The sequence below is a fragment of the Dysidea avara genome, chromosome 14, assembly GCF_963678975.1.
Source record: "Dysidea avara chromosome 14, odDysAvar1.4, whole genome shotgun sequence".
NCBI classification, from domain to species: domain Eukaryota; kingdom Metazoa; phylum Porifera; class Demospongiae; order Dictyoceratida; family Dysideidae; genus Dysidea; species Dysidea avara.
Window position 1 is genome coordinate 9,428,159 of NC_089285.1, and position 15,922 is coordinate 9,444,080.

The window sequence follows — 15,922 nt, forward strand, 5'->3', positions numbered from 1 at the left end:
CTGTTTAAATTTCCGAAACGCACGTTTAGTAAGAATGGACAGAAACGATCATTTTGAGCAGAGTGGTGCCAGACCTACAAGTGGCTTCATTATGATGTTGACAAGGATGCCGCGTTTTGTTACTTATGTATGCAAGCTGAGCATGAGAAGAAGTTTTTAGCTAGCCGGAAACGTGAGCCGGCTTTCATTTTCACTGGATACACTTACTGGAAGGAGGCCACAACTGCATTTGAAAAACACCAACTCAGTGCCACTCATCGAGAGACTGTTGAATCTCTTGTGTTGTTGCCTTCACAGCTACAAGGTGATATTGGTGAGATGTGTGACCGGGGCCATCAAGAAGAAAAGAGGAATAACAGGAAGATGTTTATACAGATATTGGAAAGTTTAAAGTTTCTAGCTCGCCAGGGATTGGCTTTAAGGGGAAGTAAGAATGATTCAGAAAGCAACTTCATACAGCTCTTGCGCCTGCACAACACAGATGGTAAAGTAGATGCATGGTTACAAAAGAAATCTAACAAATATACTTCTCATGATATTCAGGATGACATTCTACGGGAAATGGCTCGAAAGGTCCTCACTGATATTGGAGATAGTATTCGTGATGGTGGATTTTATAGTATAATGGCAGACGAATGTACAGATTGCTCAAACAAGGAGCAGTTCACAATCAACTTACGGTGGGTTGATTCAAAGTTGCAGGACCACACAGAATTTATTGGTTTATATGCAATGGATGCCATTGATGCTAATTCTCTAGCATTCAGCATCAAGGATGTTTTGCTTCGAATGACCTTGCCACTATCCAACTGCAGAGGACAGTGTTATGACGGAGCATCCAATATGAGTGGGGCTAAAAATGGAGTCACAAAACAACTTTCAGATATTGAGAAACGAGCACTTTACACACACTGTTACTGCCATGCACTCAATTTGGCTATTGCTGATACCATCAAGCAGTCAAAAGTTTGTCGTGATGCACTTGATGTAGCTTTTGAAATCACTAAGTTGATTAAATTTTCACCTAAGAGAAATGCAATTTTCGATCGAATTCGATCAGAAGATGAAGATGGCAGTACAGTTGGTATCCGTACATTTTGTCCAACTCGGTGGACTGTGGGAGGTGATTCTATTGAGAGTATCTTATCTAATTATGATAACTTGAACAAACTATGGGAGGAATGCTTGGAGACTTCTCTCCTACCAGATGTCAAAGGAAGGGTAATTGGTGTGCAAACACAAATGTCCAAATTTGATGTCCTGTTTGGTCTCAAGTTGTGTGTGCGTATTTTGAAGATCACTGATAACTTGAGTAAAACCCTGCAGAAAGATTCGCTATCAGCAGCAGAAGCACAGAGTGTTGCTAAACTAACTGTGACAACCTTGAAGAAGATGAGGGCTGATGAAGGTTTTGATTTGTTCTTCAAGCTAGTGCTAAGCTTGCAAGGGAGTACTGGAACTAATCCTCCAACTTTGCCCAGAAAAAGAAAAGCATCACGGCGATATGAAGTGGGATCTGGAGAAGGTTATCACAGTTCCACTGTACAAGATCTGTACAGGCAACATTACTATAAAGCTCTAGATGGTGCTATTGCCACCATCGAGAATCGTTTTGATCAACCAGGGTATGTGATGTACTGTAATCTAGAAGGTTTGTTAACTAAGGCAGCTAACCAGCAAGATTTCACACAGGAGTTTCAAAAAGTTACTGAATTTTATGGAACTGACCTAAATGCCAGCAATCTGTCTGCTCAACTTACCACTTTAGCATCACAGTTCACAGGCTCAACCGATCCAGTAACTATTAGCGACTGCCTTAAGTACTTACGAAGCTTACCAGAAGGGAGTCGGTCCTTTTTTAGCGAAGTATGCCAGGTAGCTAAGCTACTGCTTGTGATGCCAGCTACTAATGCATTCAGCGAACATAGCTTTTCAGCAATAAGGAGAATTAAAACATATTTACAGAGTACAATGGGCCAAGAACGACTTAATCATTTAATGCTTCTCAATTTGCATAAGGACAAATTGGATGGTCTTGATCTTATAAATATTGCAAATGAATTTGTCAAAGGCAGTGAACACCGTTTGAGTTTTTTTGGAAAGTTTGATGCAAAGTAAATAGTGACTGAGTACATGTAAATTGTATATAACATTCAGTCTTAATCTGTAAATAGCATGACAATTATTAAAATGAGCATGCACAACAGATATTAAAAGTGTTCATCAATTTTTGGACTGAAGGTAGCTCAATTTCGCGCCAGATTCAACCTCAGAGGGCCTCTTTTCAAAAAATTTCGTGGGGGGGGGGGCATGCCCCCCAGACCCCCCCAGAAGCCTGCATGCTTTGCATGCAGGACAGTGCAACCTTGTGTTCACCTCTTGCTGCCACACTGCCTGACCAAAGTGAAATTGCTTCCTCCAGCCCTGGTTCTTATACTAAGTTTCAGACGCCTAGGGACTTGAAGTTAGAGCGTTGTGAACAAACTCGCTTATATCAAGAAAGTACCGAAAAAAAATTTTGGTAACGCCCGTTTATGGCAATATATTAGCCATTCGATAATAAAGGGTTAAAGATACAATGCAAAATATCGGAGTATGTACATATAAAACAAAAGATGTAACACGGAATCACTTACAAATTACCCATTTGTTTTCAATGGTGGTTCTTTTACGCGTGAAGATAAAGAATGGCCAGCCGTAGCAGAAACAGAGTGGCGTCTGCTTTAAACTCTCTCTGCAATGATGGTCTCTCACGAATAAACGATACAAATCATGAAGAGTTTGAGGCGCTTATTGGAGAATATTTTGATGATGACGAAAGCGATGTAGAGTCGGAATGCGGTAATGAATCCATTAAAATATTTAAACAATTCGCACACAAATTCAACAGGATACGATGCTAATGAAATTGAATACATTGATGAAGAAGTGGATAACAGTGAAGGTATTACAGCATACATAAAACAACATTATAGTAGTACAAGTTTAAAATAGGTCTTTTTGAAGAGGAGATTCAACTCAACTTTGTCCCGGTGATTGATGACACGCCATCACATAGTATGATGTCTCTTGCCAGCCAGCCCACTGCTTCGGCCTTGTCTGACCACTAGCAATAATGTATCATCTTTTGACAGTAGTCAGGAATCTCTATCTCCAACTCACTCAGGCGGAAGTCAGCTGATTATGAGCACTCCTGAGTCTCCACGTGTTCCACAGCAGTCAAACAGCAATGACATGGTGTCTACTGGTAGTGAGCTGATAACTAGCACTCCTGATACACCAGTCACCGACAGCAGTAGCAGTGCCCCTAGTCCATCTTCAGGAAGAAAAAAAAGAATTGATTTTAGTGACAGAAGCATTTCACCACAAACACCACCTGCAGGAGGTATTCTAGTAGACGAAAAGGAAAATGCACTTTGAAAAAAATTCACTGAAAATACCTGTGGTTGTAAAAAGATCAATGGTAGACCATGTAGCACACAGTTTAGTGCTGAGTACATCATCGAAATGAGAGCACAAGTCTCTCTGCTGACACACGATGAGCTTGACATGGTCATCCTGGGGTCATTGATGACAACACTGAACAGGAGTGAGAATATTGTTGATGGTAGACACAAGCCTAAAAAGCGAGAGAGAGAGATAACTCTGACCACACACACACCTGCCTCTCAGTTTGTACAGTCACCTTTGGCTTTCTCTATGGCATTGGATCCAAAAAGAGACTCCAGTCACTCAGGTCCCATTATTTGGAAAATGGTATGACACCGCGAGTGCATGGCAACACTAAGAGTCTTCCCCACAATTCTTTGCCATTTGGCGTCATCAATGCTGCTGTCACGTTTCTGCAGAACTACGCAGAACAACATGCCATCCTTTTGCCTGGTCGCATACCTGGATATAAAAGAGGCGACATGAAATTGTTACCATCAAGCAGCAGCAAAATGGTACGCATATACCAAATCTCATGCTGCAAGTTGTACTGTATGTGCACATATACATTTGAGAGGTGTTACTACTTTTACAGATTAAAAAAATAAATGACTACTAACCCAAAACATTAAAGTACAAAATTATTACAATGGACTTAATCCACAATGACGTCACGAGCACAAGATGGCCATATTATTTGGGGTACTAATGTAGAGATGACTATGGAGAAATTGTTTTGATTGATCATATTTCAGCCAGAGAAGGAGATATCGAGCTCTAAGCAACAGGTATGGGTACAAGACAACACAATAAACGACTTGTAATGCATGGTGGAAATTTTTCAAGATAATGCTTGTTTGCAATGGTTTTTGTTATGTTATACCCATACCTGTTGGCTACTGGTCAGTATCTTTCTTTACGAGTGAAATATGATCGATCAAAACAATTTCTCCATAGGCGCCTGTACATTGGTACCCCAAATAACGTGGCCATCTTGTGCTCATGACATCATTGTGGATAAAGTCCACTGAAAGCTTAAAATTTTTATTAAAGTAACACCTCTCGCAATAAGATAGTATTAATCTGTTAAAACTTACATACACGTAGGATGTGTGGACACGTTACAAGGACTCCTGTATTCAGGCTGGCACAAGATACATAGCAAACACCACCTTCTATGCATACTGGAGGAAGTTACTACCTCATATTCTGATTGCCAGACCACACACTGACTTATGCTGGACCTGCCAGCAGAATAGCACTGCAATCATGCGATCCATTAACAAATCTGAAGATGAAAAGTCACAGGTAAATTAAATATACAAACATGAGTGGTACGCTAATCTTAACTGGCAAGAAATACTATTTTGACAAAAGCACCTTTAATCCAGATTAATAGGATTTTTACAATTTAGAAAAAGTTGCTTATCACTTGACTTAGTCATTAAACATCAGCATCACAGTAATATCTATAGAATTTTTGCATGAAATTGTATAAAACAAAAAAACCTTAGCTGGTTAAGGGGCTGGCACATGAACATTTTAAAATTGCGTTTAACTGTAGACATGGTTTCATTGGCAAGGCATACTTAAATTCCAGTGGAGGTTGGACACGCCTTAAGTGCCACTAAAACAAATTACTCAAAAATCATCTTTTTGAGTAGGGTAATACATTGATCTGCAGCCGATAATCATTGTTCAAAGAATATGTAAGTGACAAGTCTGGTGAAGTAGTATACACTAACTGCAACATAAATTAATTTCACCCAGTATTCAAGTACTTTTTACAAAACAAAGTACATTGCCTTGAAGCTTACTTGAAGCACATTCTGAATATCTAATGAACCCCAGTGAACCCCATTGTTTGTATTGCAACTATTGAGGGTCACGTGAAACACCAAATAAAATAATGCAATTTAGAGTAATATAATTAGGTAGGACTTTTAGAGCATGTCCAACTTCCTCTGCTTAAATTCCTGGTAAGTGTGTTGCATATGTAAGATTCATACTTTTCTATTGTAGGCCATGAAGGAAGCTGAAACACACATAAAACATGTTAAGGAGGAACGAGACTACTACAGAAAGGCATGCAAAGACAGCACAAAATCATTAGAGCAGATATATAAGCATGGAGAAACAATGGAAGTGCCTCTTCCTGGAGCACAAATTCCTTGTAAATCCAATAACAAAACTATACATTACAGTTTTGATATGGCTCAGCAGGTATTTTATTTCCTCTAATTTACCATTATGGCATATTATGCACTGCAGGTTCACTATCCAAGCAACCCCTTTCAGCCTGGGCCAATCTATTTTTTAACCCCACGCAGATGTGCAATATTTGGGGTCTGCTGTGAAGCAGTTCCACGCCAGGTAATGGTGACAGTATGGCACATACACTTGTATCCTTAATGTTCTAATTTCAGATCAACTACCTGGTAGACGAGACTTCCAATGTTGGCAAAGGAGGAAATACCATCATCTCCATGCTACATCACTTCCTCCATCATCATGCATTTGGTGAAACATCTGCCCATTTCCATGCTGACAACTGCTGTGGGCAGAACAAAAATAGATTTCTTATGTACTACTTTATGTGACGTATACTCACTGGTCTACATGATGAGATCACTATCTCTTTTCTTCCTGTTGGCCACACAAAGTTCTCACCAGACTGGGGGTTTGGGCTACTAAAACAAAAGTACAAGAAGACTTTTGTTGGATGTCTTGATGACATCGTCAAAGTGATAAATCAGTCAGCTAAACCTAACTGGGCTCAACTAGTGGGAGCACAGGATGGCAGCAACATTGTTCCGATGTACAATTGGGCTGATTATTTTGATCCACACACTGTCAAAACGGCACTAAAAGGGATAACACAGATGCATCACTTCCGCTTCAGTTCAGCACATCTTGGTAAAGAGTTTGTCAAGAACTGCAAGTCCGACAAGGAGTGATCTATCAATTTACGGAAGGAATCATCATGGAATCCGACTCCAACTGATCTTCCACATGTAATTGTCCCTGACGGACTTTCTTTGGAAAGGAGATGGTATCTTTTCGACAAAGTGTGCGAGTTTTGTCCAGTAGAGGTACAAGATCTTGTATGTCCCAAGCCAACAGAACCACGTCCATGACCTAAATAATAGAACATTTTAATATAGCATAATGCAGACTTGAAAACAGTTATTAAACTATTGCGTATAATAATATTGACAATTGGTACTGAGTCTATAGGAAAAAATTCCAACTAATTGGATCCACACCCACCTTCTCCAATTGTGAATGTTTTTCAAGTTGTAAATTGGCTTAATAAAGGAAGAGGGTTCACTAAACACGATTAAATAATCATTTCTTTCCGTATAATCGCTCCTGTCTACCAAACAAATAAACAAAAGAACACCATAAAGTGTGCGCTAAGGACTTTACAATGGAACTATCTGGTAGGCCTATCGCACGTTTAAACTAGCAGTGAGTCACAATACAAATCACCACGAGGTAAGGCTAAAGTGCGTGCTAAAAGAAACTTTACAACGAAACTTTCTGGTAGCCCTATCGTACATTTACTGTTGACAGATAAACAATCACCTCACCAATCAACCTGAAATCCAAGCAGTGAGTCGCAATACAAATCATCACGAAGTAAACAGCACAGGGTCACTTGAAGCAATTCCGTTTTACTTTGTAATTTCGTTCCGTTTATAAGAATGGTGATTTGTTACCGATTAAGGAGAAGCCTGGAAAAGATTTGTCGCCTTGATTTGTTACGGAGAATGTACGGAATCTTCTGTACTACAAGTCTGATCAATTCATTAAAGTTAGTTTGTAATGTACTGAAGTTAAAAATCACTATATCTCCATAACGGTTGGGTGTATCACACTAGAATTTTAACAGAGCGTAGCGAGCGATTATGCCAACCTGTTAATGAGAAAAAACAGTTTTAAAAAAATGTGCGAAAAAGGTACCTTTTCGCAAATCGGGTCACATATGATTATGTAATGCATATTGTGTTAACCCAACTCTGCCATTATGCACTTGTAATGTGAATGATGAAGCTGGCTACCACTTTCTTTCAACTTTGAATTGTTTGTCTGGATTACAAGGGTGTCCTTGTAAAAATGGGCATCCATTAGAGTCTTAAGAGTTGAAGCTACATCTACCATGCAAATGCCTTGTAGTCATGGTACACAACTTTGCAGGTCTCTTTATTAAGTCTAAGATAAGAGTTGAGTTTACTGGTGTGTTGCTGTAAATAGTTGGGCATGTCAGGAAACACTTGAAGAACTCTTACAATGCCAAGGCTTTTAAGCCCTCTTTTAGCTGATCCAGCAACTTTTAACAATTCTGTAATACATTTGAAGTTTAACTAGTTAATGGAGCACTCAAGCATGCGTGGATGTACTATGACAGTGGCTAACCTCATGAAGCTCCATCACAACTGAAGTAAAGTGTGGGCTAGTGCGCATGAAAAAAAAAGGGCTGGCAATAATTGTAAAAAGTATACTGCGCATGTGTCACAAGAAAAGGCGCGTAGAAAGGTGTGAGAATGCATGGTGTAGTGAAGTTTGTTGCAGTGAGGTTTGCAGTGAATTGTCAGTTTTTTTGTCGTTGTTCTGTCGATATGCCGCCCAAGAACAGGACTAAGAAGAGTCCCACAATGTCTGAAACGGGTGCTACAGCGAATACCAGAAGCGGCCCTCAGGAAACTGATGCCAATGCAGCGGCTCCTCCGACGCGGAAGGATATTCCCACGATTGTGCAGGAGGTTGCGAAACAACTTCGTTCAGATGGCTCGGAGGCTCATACACACCTAGTACCAGGTATGTTCTGTTCGCTACTTTAAGTTTCCAATGTGGTTTGTGGGCGCCTACCCCCTATCTCCTGCAGATGCCGGGGGGACCTTAGTATAATTGACACTCCTTGGTCTCAGGGCCAGTAGTGCCCCGGCGTGGACCGCCAGGTGATCATGTGTGCCTTCGTAGCGCCCCAGCGTGCGCCTCCTTAGCAAACTATTAATTTGGGCAGAAAGCAAACTAATTAGCAGAAGGCAACCACTTGTGCGGCGATTTGGGTTTACGTGGCAGTGCCCTCACCCCCAAAGGAATAGAACCTCCGATCTATAAATAATGTAGTATATATATATGTATGTGTATATAATAACAAATAAATAATATATGTATGCATATTATATAGGCATAAAAAAATAAAAATACAAAAAATAAATTAAGCTGTTTGTGCATCACTGTTTAATGAATTAACTATGAAAAGGGAGCATGACACATCCTGCCCGCGTTGTAGTTCGCACCAAATCATCAATGTTTTAACTTATTGCAGCCATCTCGAGGATTCCGCCCCCAATGGTGATTACTCACATTCCGATGACTTCCGAGACATCATCCACTCCCGTACAGCTACCAGCCAGTAACAATAATCAGTCGAAAAAAGATTTAGCTGACACCTTGACCTTCGGTGCAGGACTGCCACCAGTGCCATCCAGGCTAGTCAAGAGAATCCAAGACGGAGAAATCATTGACATGGCTGAACTAACAATAGATAAACTGAGCATCTCATGCCCAGATGAAGCCAGTAAGCTGAACCATTCTAAAGGACGGCCAGTGACCTTTATTGTGGAATGGGCCCAGTACTTTACGAACTACATTGTAGTTCGTGGACAAGCCCAACCCGAAAGGATACCTGACCTTCTAGGGTATGAACATCTGATCTTGGAGGTACACTTAGAGTACACAGGTGATGGATGGGCTGTTTATGACCGCCGCTTCCACCAAATTGCCGCTTCTCGCCCGGACACCACTTGGACAAGGAGAGATAACGACCTGTGGAACATGGTGTTCGCAGGCAATCAACGCAGACCATATTACGAACACTGTTTTGGTTCATCGCACTCATCGGAGCAATGCTGTGGGGCCCCAATACATCACGTAGGGAGACAATAACAGCTACATCTCGCCGCCGTATGCCAAGGATTTGTCGAGAGTGGAACTTCTCACAGTGCTCGTTCCCAGATTGTCAATACACCCATGCTTGCTTGGCTTGTTACAATGACCCACAATCAGGGGGGAGCAATCATAAATGGATTCACTGCCAAAGAAATGCCAACCAGCGTCGGGGGCCACAAGTGCCACCCTTGTTGGGGACACCACACCAGTATACATACTGAGGTTTAACTAGCTACAAACCAAAGACATTGCCCGACCATATTAGCCAAGACTGTGCATTTAGGTGTTATTTAGGTCAACTGTATGTATGAGTATATATGTACAAACATGCATATTTTGGTTGAAACTGAACCTCATAACAAAAAACCTCTCTTTTTTGTCATTTTTCTCTGTAGTGCCTATTCATGACCTGCCACCAGAATTATGGGACAAAGAGCTGGTCCAGCAAGCTCCCATACTATCTCCTATGGACCAATGGTTACAGCAGTGGCCACCTTCTGTTACAGTCACGTACCTCTCACAGCCAACATGGTACACACACCCTTATGTCCTTCAGCATGGTACTCAATGTTGCAGTGTCACCCTAACAAACACTTGGTACATTTTATGCTACAGGGGATTTCCAATGGATTCCGTATAGGACTTAACAACGTACCTTCAGCATTAAAAGTAGCTAGATTCAACTTGGAGGGTGCACAAGAACACCCTGAGGTAGTCTCCAACTACCTTTTAACTGAGATATCCTTAGGCCGTATTGCATGCCCATTTCCTCCACAAGCCATTCCTCAGGTCCATACTAGCCGCTTTGGAGTAATTCCATACTAATAAACACACAGATAAACACACATACTAATAGTGCAGATGTCGCAAAATTATTTCAACTTGTAACAGAAAGTGCTAAACTGACATGTGAATTCAATGAATTAAATCCTATTTTCCTTATGTACATAGCTTTTCAGTGGTGTTGTACTATCCCATTTCTCTGCAACACTTCAACATGCATCATTGCCTTGTCTCCTGGTTCTTTGCTTTGTAACTTTTCACTTATTTCACCATCAGCTTTACCTTTGTGCATAGATGCATAGAAATGTTAGGAGTATACTACAAATTAGTGGTGCCACAATATAGAAAAACTTCGTATCCAGGGTTTATATCACGATATGAACACTATATGAACTAACTGCAACATTTGCAAGACCAACTTATGTATTATTGTATATCACTTCTTTTTGTATTGCAAGCCACAAAGCCAGCCATTAACTGGCTTTGGTGCTTCTAAATTGTTTTTTTTTCTTTTCTGCAGGAATTGTGGAACAAAGGAAGAAATTTTGTGTACAGCTTTTTGTATGATTAAAAACATTTGTATATCTAACAATGAGAGATAATCACATACTGTAGGTAATAAGGTGTAACTGAACTGTAGCTGAAATTCCCATTGTTTGTAGCTGAACTCTTTTCAGAGTGACTTGTTTCTAGCTGAACTCTCTACAAGGTGACTTCTTCTAGTTGAACTCTCTACACAGTGATCTTTTTGTAGCTGAACTCTCTACAGGGTGATTTGTTTGCAGCTGAGCTCTCTACATGATGGTTTCTTTGTAGTTGAACTCACTACAAGGTAACTTCTTTTAGCTGATCTTTCTACAGGGTGACTTGTTTGTAGCTGAACTCTCTACATGATGGTTTCTTTGTAGCTGAACTCTCTACAAGGTAACTTCTTCTAGCTGATCTCTCTACAGCAAGGGGCCACTCACGCTATGAAATTTCGTACAACCACACAGAAATTAATTTCGAAATTTGGAGTGAAATCAGAAATTTTTGGCACAGGCTTTTTCATTAACATGCACCCCGTTATCGTAACATCATCTGTATTCCCATGTCTATGCAAGCTATTAGATAATAGAAATCATTTATGTGTAGTACATACAATTGATCCTTGTGGTGTTCCACAAGGCTCAATTCTAGGACCTCTTCTCTTCCTTATTTACGTTAATGATATGCCGAAATCCATCTCAAGTCATGTGTTTTTATTTGCAGATGATACCAAGCTTATACGAACCATTTCTACTTTGGCAGACCATGTACAACTCCAAATTGATTTAGATAATCTAGCCAAATGGTGTGATGTGTGGCAACTGAAGTTCAATGTTACTAAATGTAAAGTGATTCACTTTGGTCGAGCCACACACAGCTTTGGAGGCTACTAACTTAATGGTGTCTCATTGGACTCAGTTAATTGTCATAAGGACTTGGGTATTATATTTGATGCGAATTTAAAGTTCCACCAACACGCTTCTGAAGTAGCTATGAAAGCGAACAGGGTATTGGCTTGTATGAAACGAAGCTTTATCGATTTGAATAAATTTGTACTATTACGGCTGTATAAATCAATGGTTCGACCAATATTAGAATACGGAAATGTAATTTGGGGACCCCATTATGTATTAGATCAACGTAAACTTGAGGGTGTGCAACGGCGTGCTACAAAACTAGTACCATCTTTAAGAGACAAGTCTTACATAGATCGACTGACATCAATGAATTTACCATCTCTTTTGTACAGGCACAGACGTGGTGACTTAATATTTCTTTTCAAGATGTTGAACGATTACTTCAATCTGGATCACTCCAACTTTTTTACTTTCTCCCACAATACACAAACTAGAGCATGCATATAAATTACTTAAGCCCCCTGCCCACCTTTCATGTCGGGTCAACTATTTTGGTACTAGAGTAATTAATGATTGGAACAATCTTATGAGTGATATTGTAGGAAATTCTTTATTAAATAATTTTAAATCAGCTGTAGATAATTACTTTTATGACTATAGATTTATGTTAATGTAATAATTATATTCATAGTTAATTTTTGTTTATTGCATCTAATTTATGTACGTATATGTATGTAATTGAATGGGTGTACAGGCTTCTAAGCCTCAACCCAAATCACATCATAATCATAATCATATAAGGCCCACAATTCTGTAGTGTCTTCATTTTTTTACTGCTTCAGTGAAATTTACAGCTCAGATTTCAGTCTTTATAGGCATAGCAGATTTCAGTGGACCCCACAAGGAGCAACTGATTTGTTTGCAGCTTTAGTAACTAACATTCATTCAAGAGGTATGCAAGCTATATAAAATTAGCTATACCGTCATACAACTCATGTACCTGGTGAAAATAGTAGTAGTGATAACTACTCTCCAACTTAGAAAAGTCTTGCTGCATGGTCTTGTTACAACCACAGTTAGGTGTATAAAGAACAACTTATTTACACAAATTATTAACAAGTTATTACATAGTATCACAACATGCAAAATATATAGCTATATGTAAGACTACTAGTTTACAGCACTCGCAACTCAGCCTCAATAATCATTAAACTCCCCAAAAATCATGACAGTTACAAGGTTTTTATACACAAAGGTGACCTATATATCATGTGATCTATATATGTAATTGTTTATTGTTCAGTGTTCTGGAATAATCTGGCACAATCCAGAACAGGCTGGAATTTCCTTATTGTACAAAAGGACACCACATTACACACCTCCTCCGCTACTTTGTGCCTGACCCTAGGCTCACATTTTTCCGTCTTAGGTCATATCTGTGGCTAGACATTTTAGCTCCTTTCTCTGGTCTCCTTACAGTTGATTGTGGGATGGTTACTTGCTGCTTCAGCACTGGTATGCTGTCAGGTGTACTTTGTGTATCTTCACCATCAGAGTCCTCGGTAACTGTCTCAGCTAAGGAATCTTTATTGGGATTAGCTGGTTGATTTAGTACTGCAGCGATTTGTTCTAGTTTCTTCTGTATATTCTTTGGTGGGCGGCCGGGTCCACGTCTCTTACTACCATACCAGTAAAACCCTTTAGGAAATAATTTAGGACATTGTTGCACTCTGCTTTGATGTACTGGATAGGTAGGTCATCTGGAAAATATATCTTCTTCACGGTCACATCAGGGTCATCTCGTAATATTACTCTATAAGGGCCATGTACATGGCTGAGATAACTTTCTCATTTTACTGACATCATTCCGTCTATGTTATGGTGTTGGAACTAATAGTCCAAAAATTCTATCTAGGCTCAAACAAAAATAGACCACAGCTCCAAATAGTGAATAACATTAGAGTCATTTACAGATTTGAGGTTCGTTTTGTCTTGTTATAGGGAGTTTTTTAAATAGTTGTTCCAATACTGAATAAAGACGGGGTTAGAATATGTAGTATTGGAACACTATTTTTGCTGTGTTAGGAGATTTTGGAGGCAAAAGAGCTGCTTCTGTAGGGCTACGACAGTCCATAACAAACAATAAGTAAGATGGCTTTTCTCCGGTTGAGGTGTGTGAGGTGTTACGATAAGCCCAAAGGACTCCATGTATGTTTTGATCCCTTTGTGTTCCATGTGTGGCAGCTTGCTTCCTGAGCATGGATTTAAGCGTGCGATTAAAACATTCAACTGCTCCATCACATTCAGGGTGGTGGGCAGTGGTTTTCAACTTCTCAATACCCAATAATGCACATACATCTTTCATCAGATGGGACAACAAATTGGCACTATCTCCTCAACCAATAGTCGAGCAATCTGTAGAGACGAGGCCCAGAAAAGTGTCCAGCCAGATTTCCACTGTGATACTCTGACATGACTTGCTGCTGGAGGCTTGAAGGAACTACTGCTCTAGGCATCTCCTCAGACTTTGGTCCCACATAATAAAGAATATTGTCAGCTAGTGTAAAAAATACCGATTCAGTTACTATTTTCTTTGCTGCAGAACCATCTTCTGGTAACTCACCATCCCTCAGATACAATATCATTGGCTGCAACAAGCCATCATTCCACTGCACATCAGAGAAACTTGGAGAGACAGTCGCAGTGATTGGCGTCTGTGTTACAAGATCAGTTATACTGACATTATCTCTGCTGGAGATATGTGCTATTTGGACTTCTTCAGTGTCCTCATCCACAACAGGTGCTGGTAGTACTGGCTGTCTAGATATAGCATCTGCATGACAGTTGTTCTGTTTGGCTCGGTAGACAATATCAACTTCCTGGATTCCGCTGCCATGTACCTTATTCCACCATCTGGCATGTTTCCCATTCAGATTAGGGGCACCCAATACAGCTTTCACTGCTGCATGGTCAATGTATACTGTCACTTTGTGGCCGTACAGGTGGTATCAAAAATGTGCTATTGCCTACACAACAGCTAAAGTCTCAACCTCTGTTATGGCATAGTTCCTCTCACTAGATGACAATGATCGACTAGCATAAGCTAATGGGTGAAGCCTCCAGTCATCCTGGAACTGAGATAGTATAGCCCCTAGCCCCTGTTTGCTAGCATCAGTCTCAAGCACAAAATCTTTGCTAAAATTAGGATATGCTAGTACTGGTGATGTTAACAGCTTGGTCTTCAATTCATCAAAAGCTTGCTCACAAATGGCTGTCCAATTAAATAGAGCTCCCTGTCTAGTAAGACCATATAGAGGCTGGGCAATTCTAGCACAATTGGGAACAAATCTTCGATAATGCAATGTAAGACCCAAAAACTGACGTAATTGCTTCAAACTAGTATGCACTGGGATTTTCCTAACAGCATCCAAATTCCTGGTATTGGGCTTCAGTCCTTGTGGTGTTACAACATGGCCAAGGTATTCAACTTCCCCACTCATAAGCTTATTTTGGGTTCAATTTCAAATTGGCATCTTTCAAACAAGTAAATACCTTCTTCAAGTGCTCCAGGTGAGCGTCCAATGATTGTGAAAACACAATAACATCATCCAAATAAATTGCCACAAAATCATCTGTTTCCATCACCAACTTAGATAAAACCCTCTGCATTAATCTTTGAAATACTGCAGGAGCATTCATAACCCCAAAAGGCATCACCTTGAATTCATATAGCCCATGATGTGTGATAAAGGCTGTCTTCTCCAGGCTGTCTGGCTGCACCCTGATCTGCTAATACCCAGCTGCCAAGTCTAGTGTAGTAAAACACTTGGCCTTGCCCAACTTATCAAGGAGATCATCTATCGTAGGTAAGGGAAATAAATCTGCTTTTGTCACTGCATTCAAACCTCTGTAATCTACACAAAAACGGAGGTCACTATTTCACTTTCTAACCAAAACTACAGAGCTAGCCCATGGACTCTCTGATGGCTGTATTACTCCCTTAAGCTGCATCTTCCTTAGCTGGTTAGCAATTTATTGTCTGGCTGCATAAGGTATTCTACGGACTTCCTGCTTCTTAGGAGTAGAGTCACCAGTATCAATACTAAATTCAACCAGACTAGTTTCTCCTCGTTCTCCTTCTTCTAGGGAAAATACATCATGATGGTTAGCCAATAACTCTAATAACTGTGAACTCTCCTCTGGTGTAAGATTATGGTTAACATTACATAATGACTTCATTTGTTGTCTCCTCCATTGCTCTCTCTCCTTGGTAAACTTACCATCCTCTACACATGTAGCTAAATCTGGTGTGTCCTCTGTCTCAGCACATGACACAATTTGAACTTGTGAACTAGCATTTAGATTAG

At 40.1% G+C, this 15,922-nt stretch overlaps 1 protein-coding gene and 1 long non-coding RNA gene across 2 annotated transcripts; one reads left to right on the forward strand and one right to left on the reverse strand.

Annotated features, from left to right (window-relative positions):
* The first annotated feature begins 129 nt into the window (after nt 1-129).
* LOC136244056 (zinc finger MYM-type protein 1-like) lies at nt 130-2,118 on the forward strand. The gene has a single exon (XM_066035579.1). It carries the CDS (start codon nt 130-132, stop codon nt 2,116-2,118), a length of 1,989 nt encoding a protein of 662 aa, XP_065891651.1.
* A 3,750-nt stretch (nt 2,119-5,868) lies between these two features.
* On the reverse strand, nt 5,869-7,178 carry LOC136243903 (uncharacterized). Its single transcript, XR_010695021.1, has 3 exons — nt 7,023-7,178; nt 6,041-6,567; nt 5,869-5,983 (listed from the first exon to the last, which is right to left on the reverse strand). It is a non-coding gene; the product is annotated as an uncharacterized lncRNA (long non-coding RNA).
* Nucleotides 7,179-15,922: the final 8,744 nt, after the last annotated feature.

What these genes read in the sequence shown, in the direction of transcription:
- LOC136244056 (XM_066035579.1), top strand. Translation starts at nt 130, where the DNA reads ATGCAAGCTGAGCATGAGAAGAAGTTTTTAGCTAGCCGGAAACGTGAG.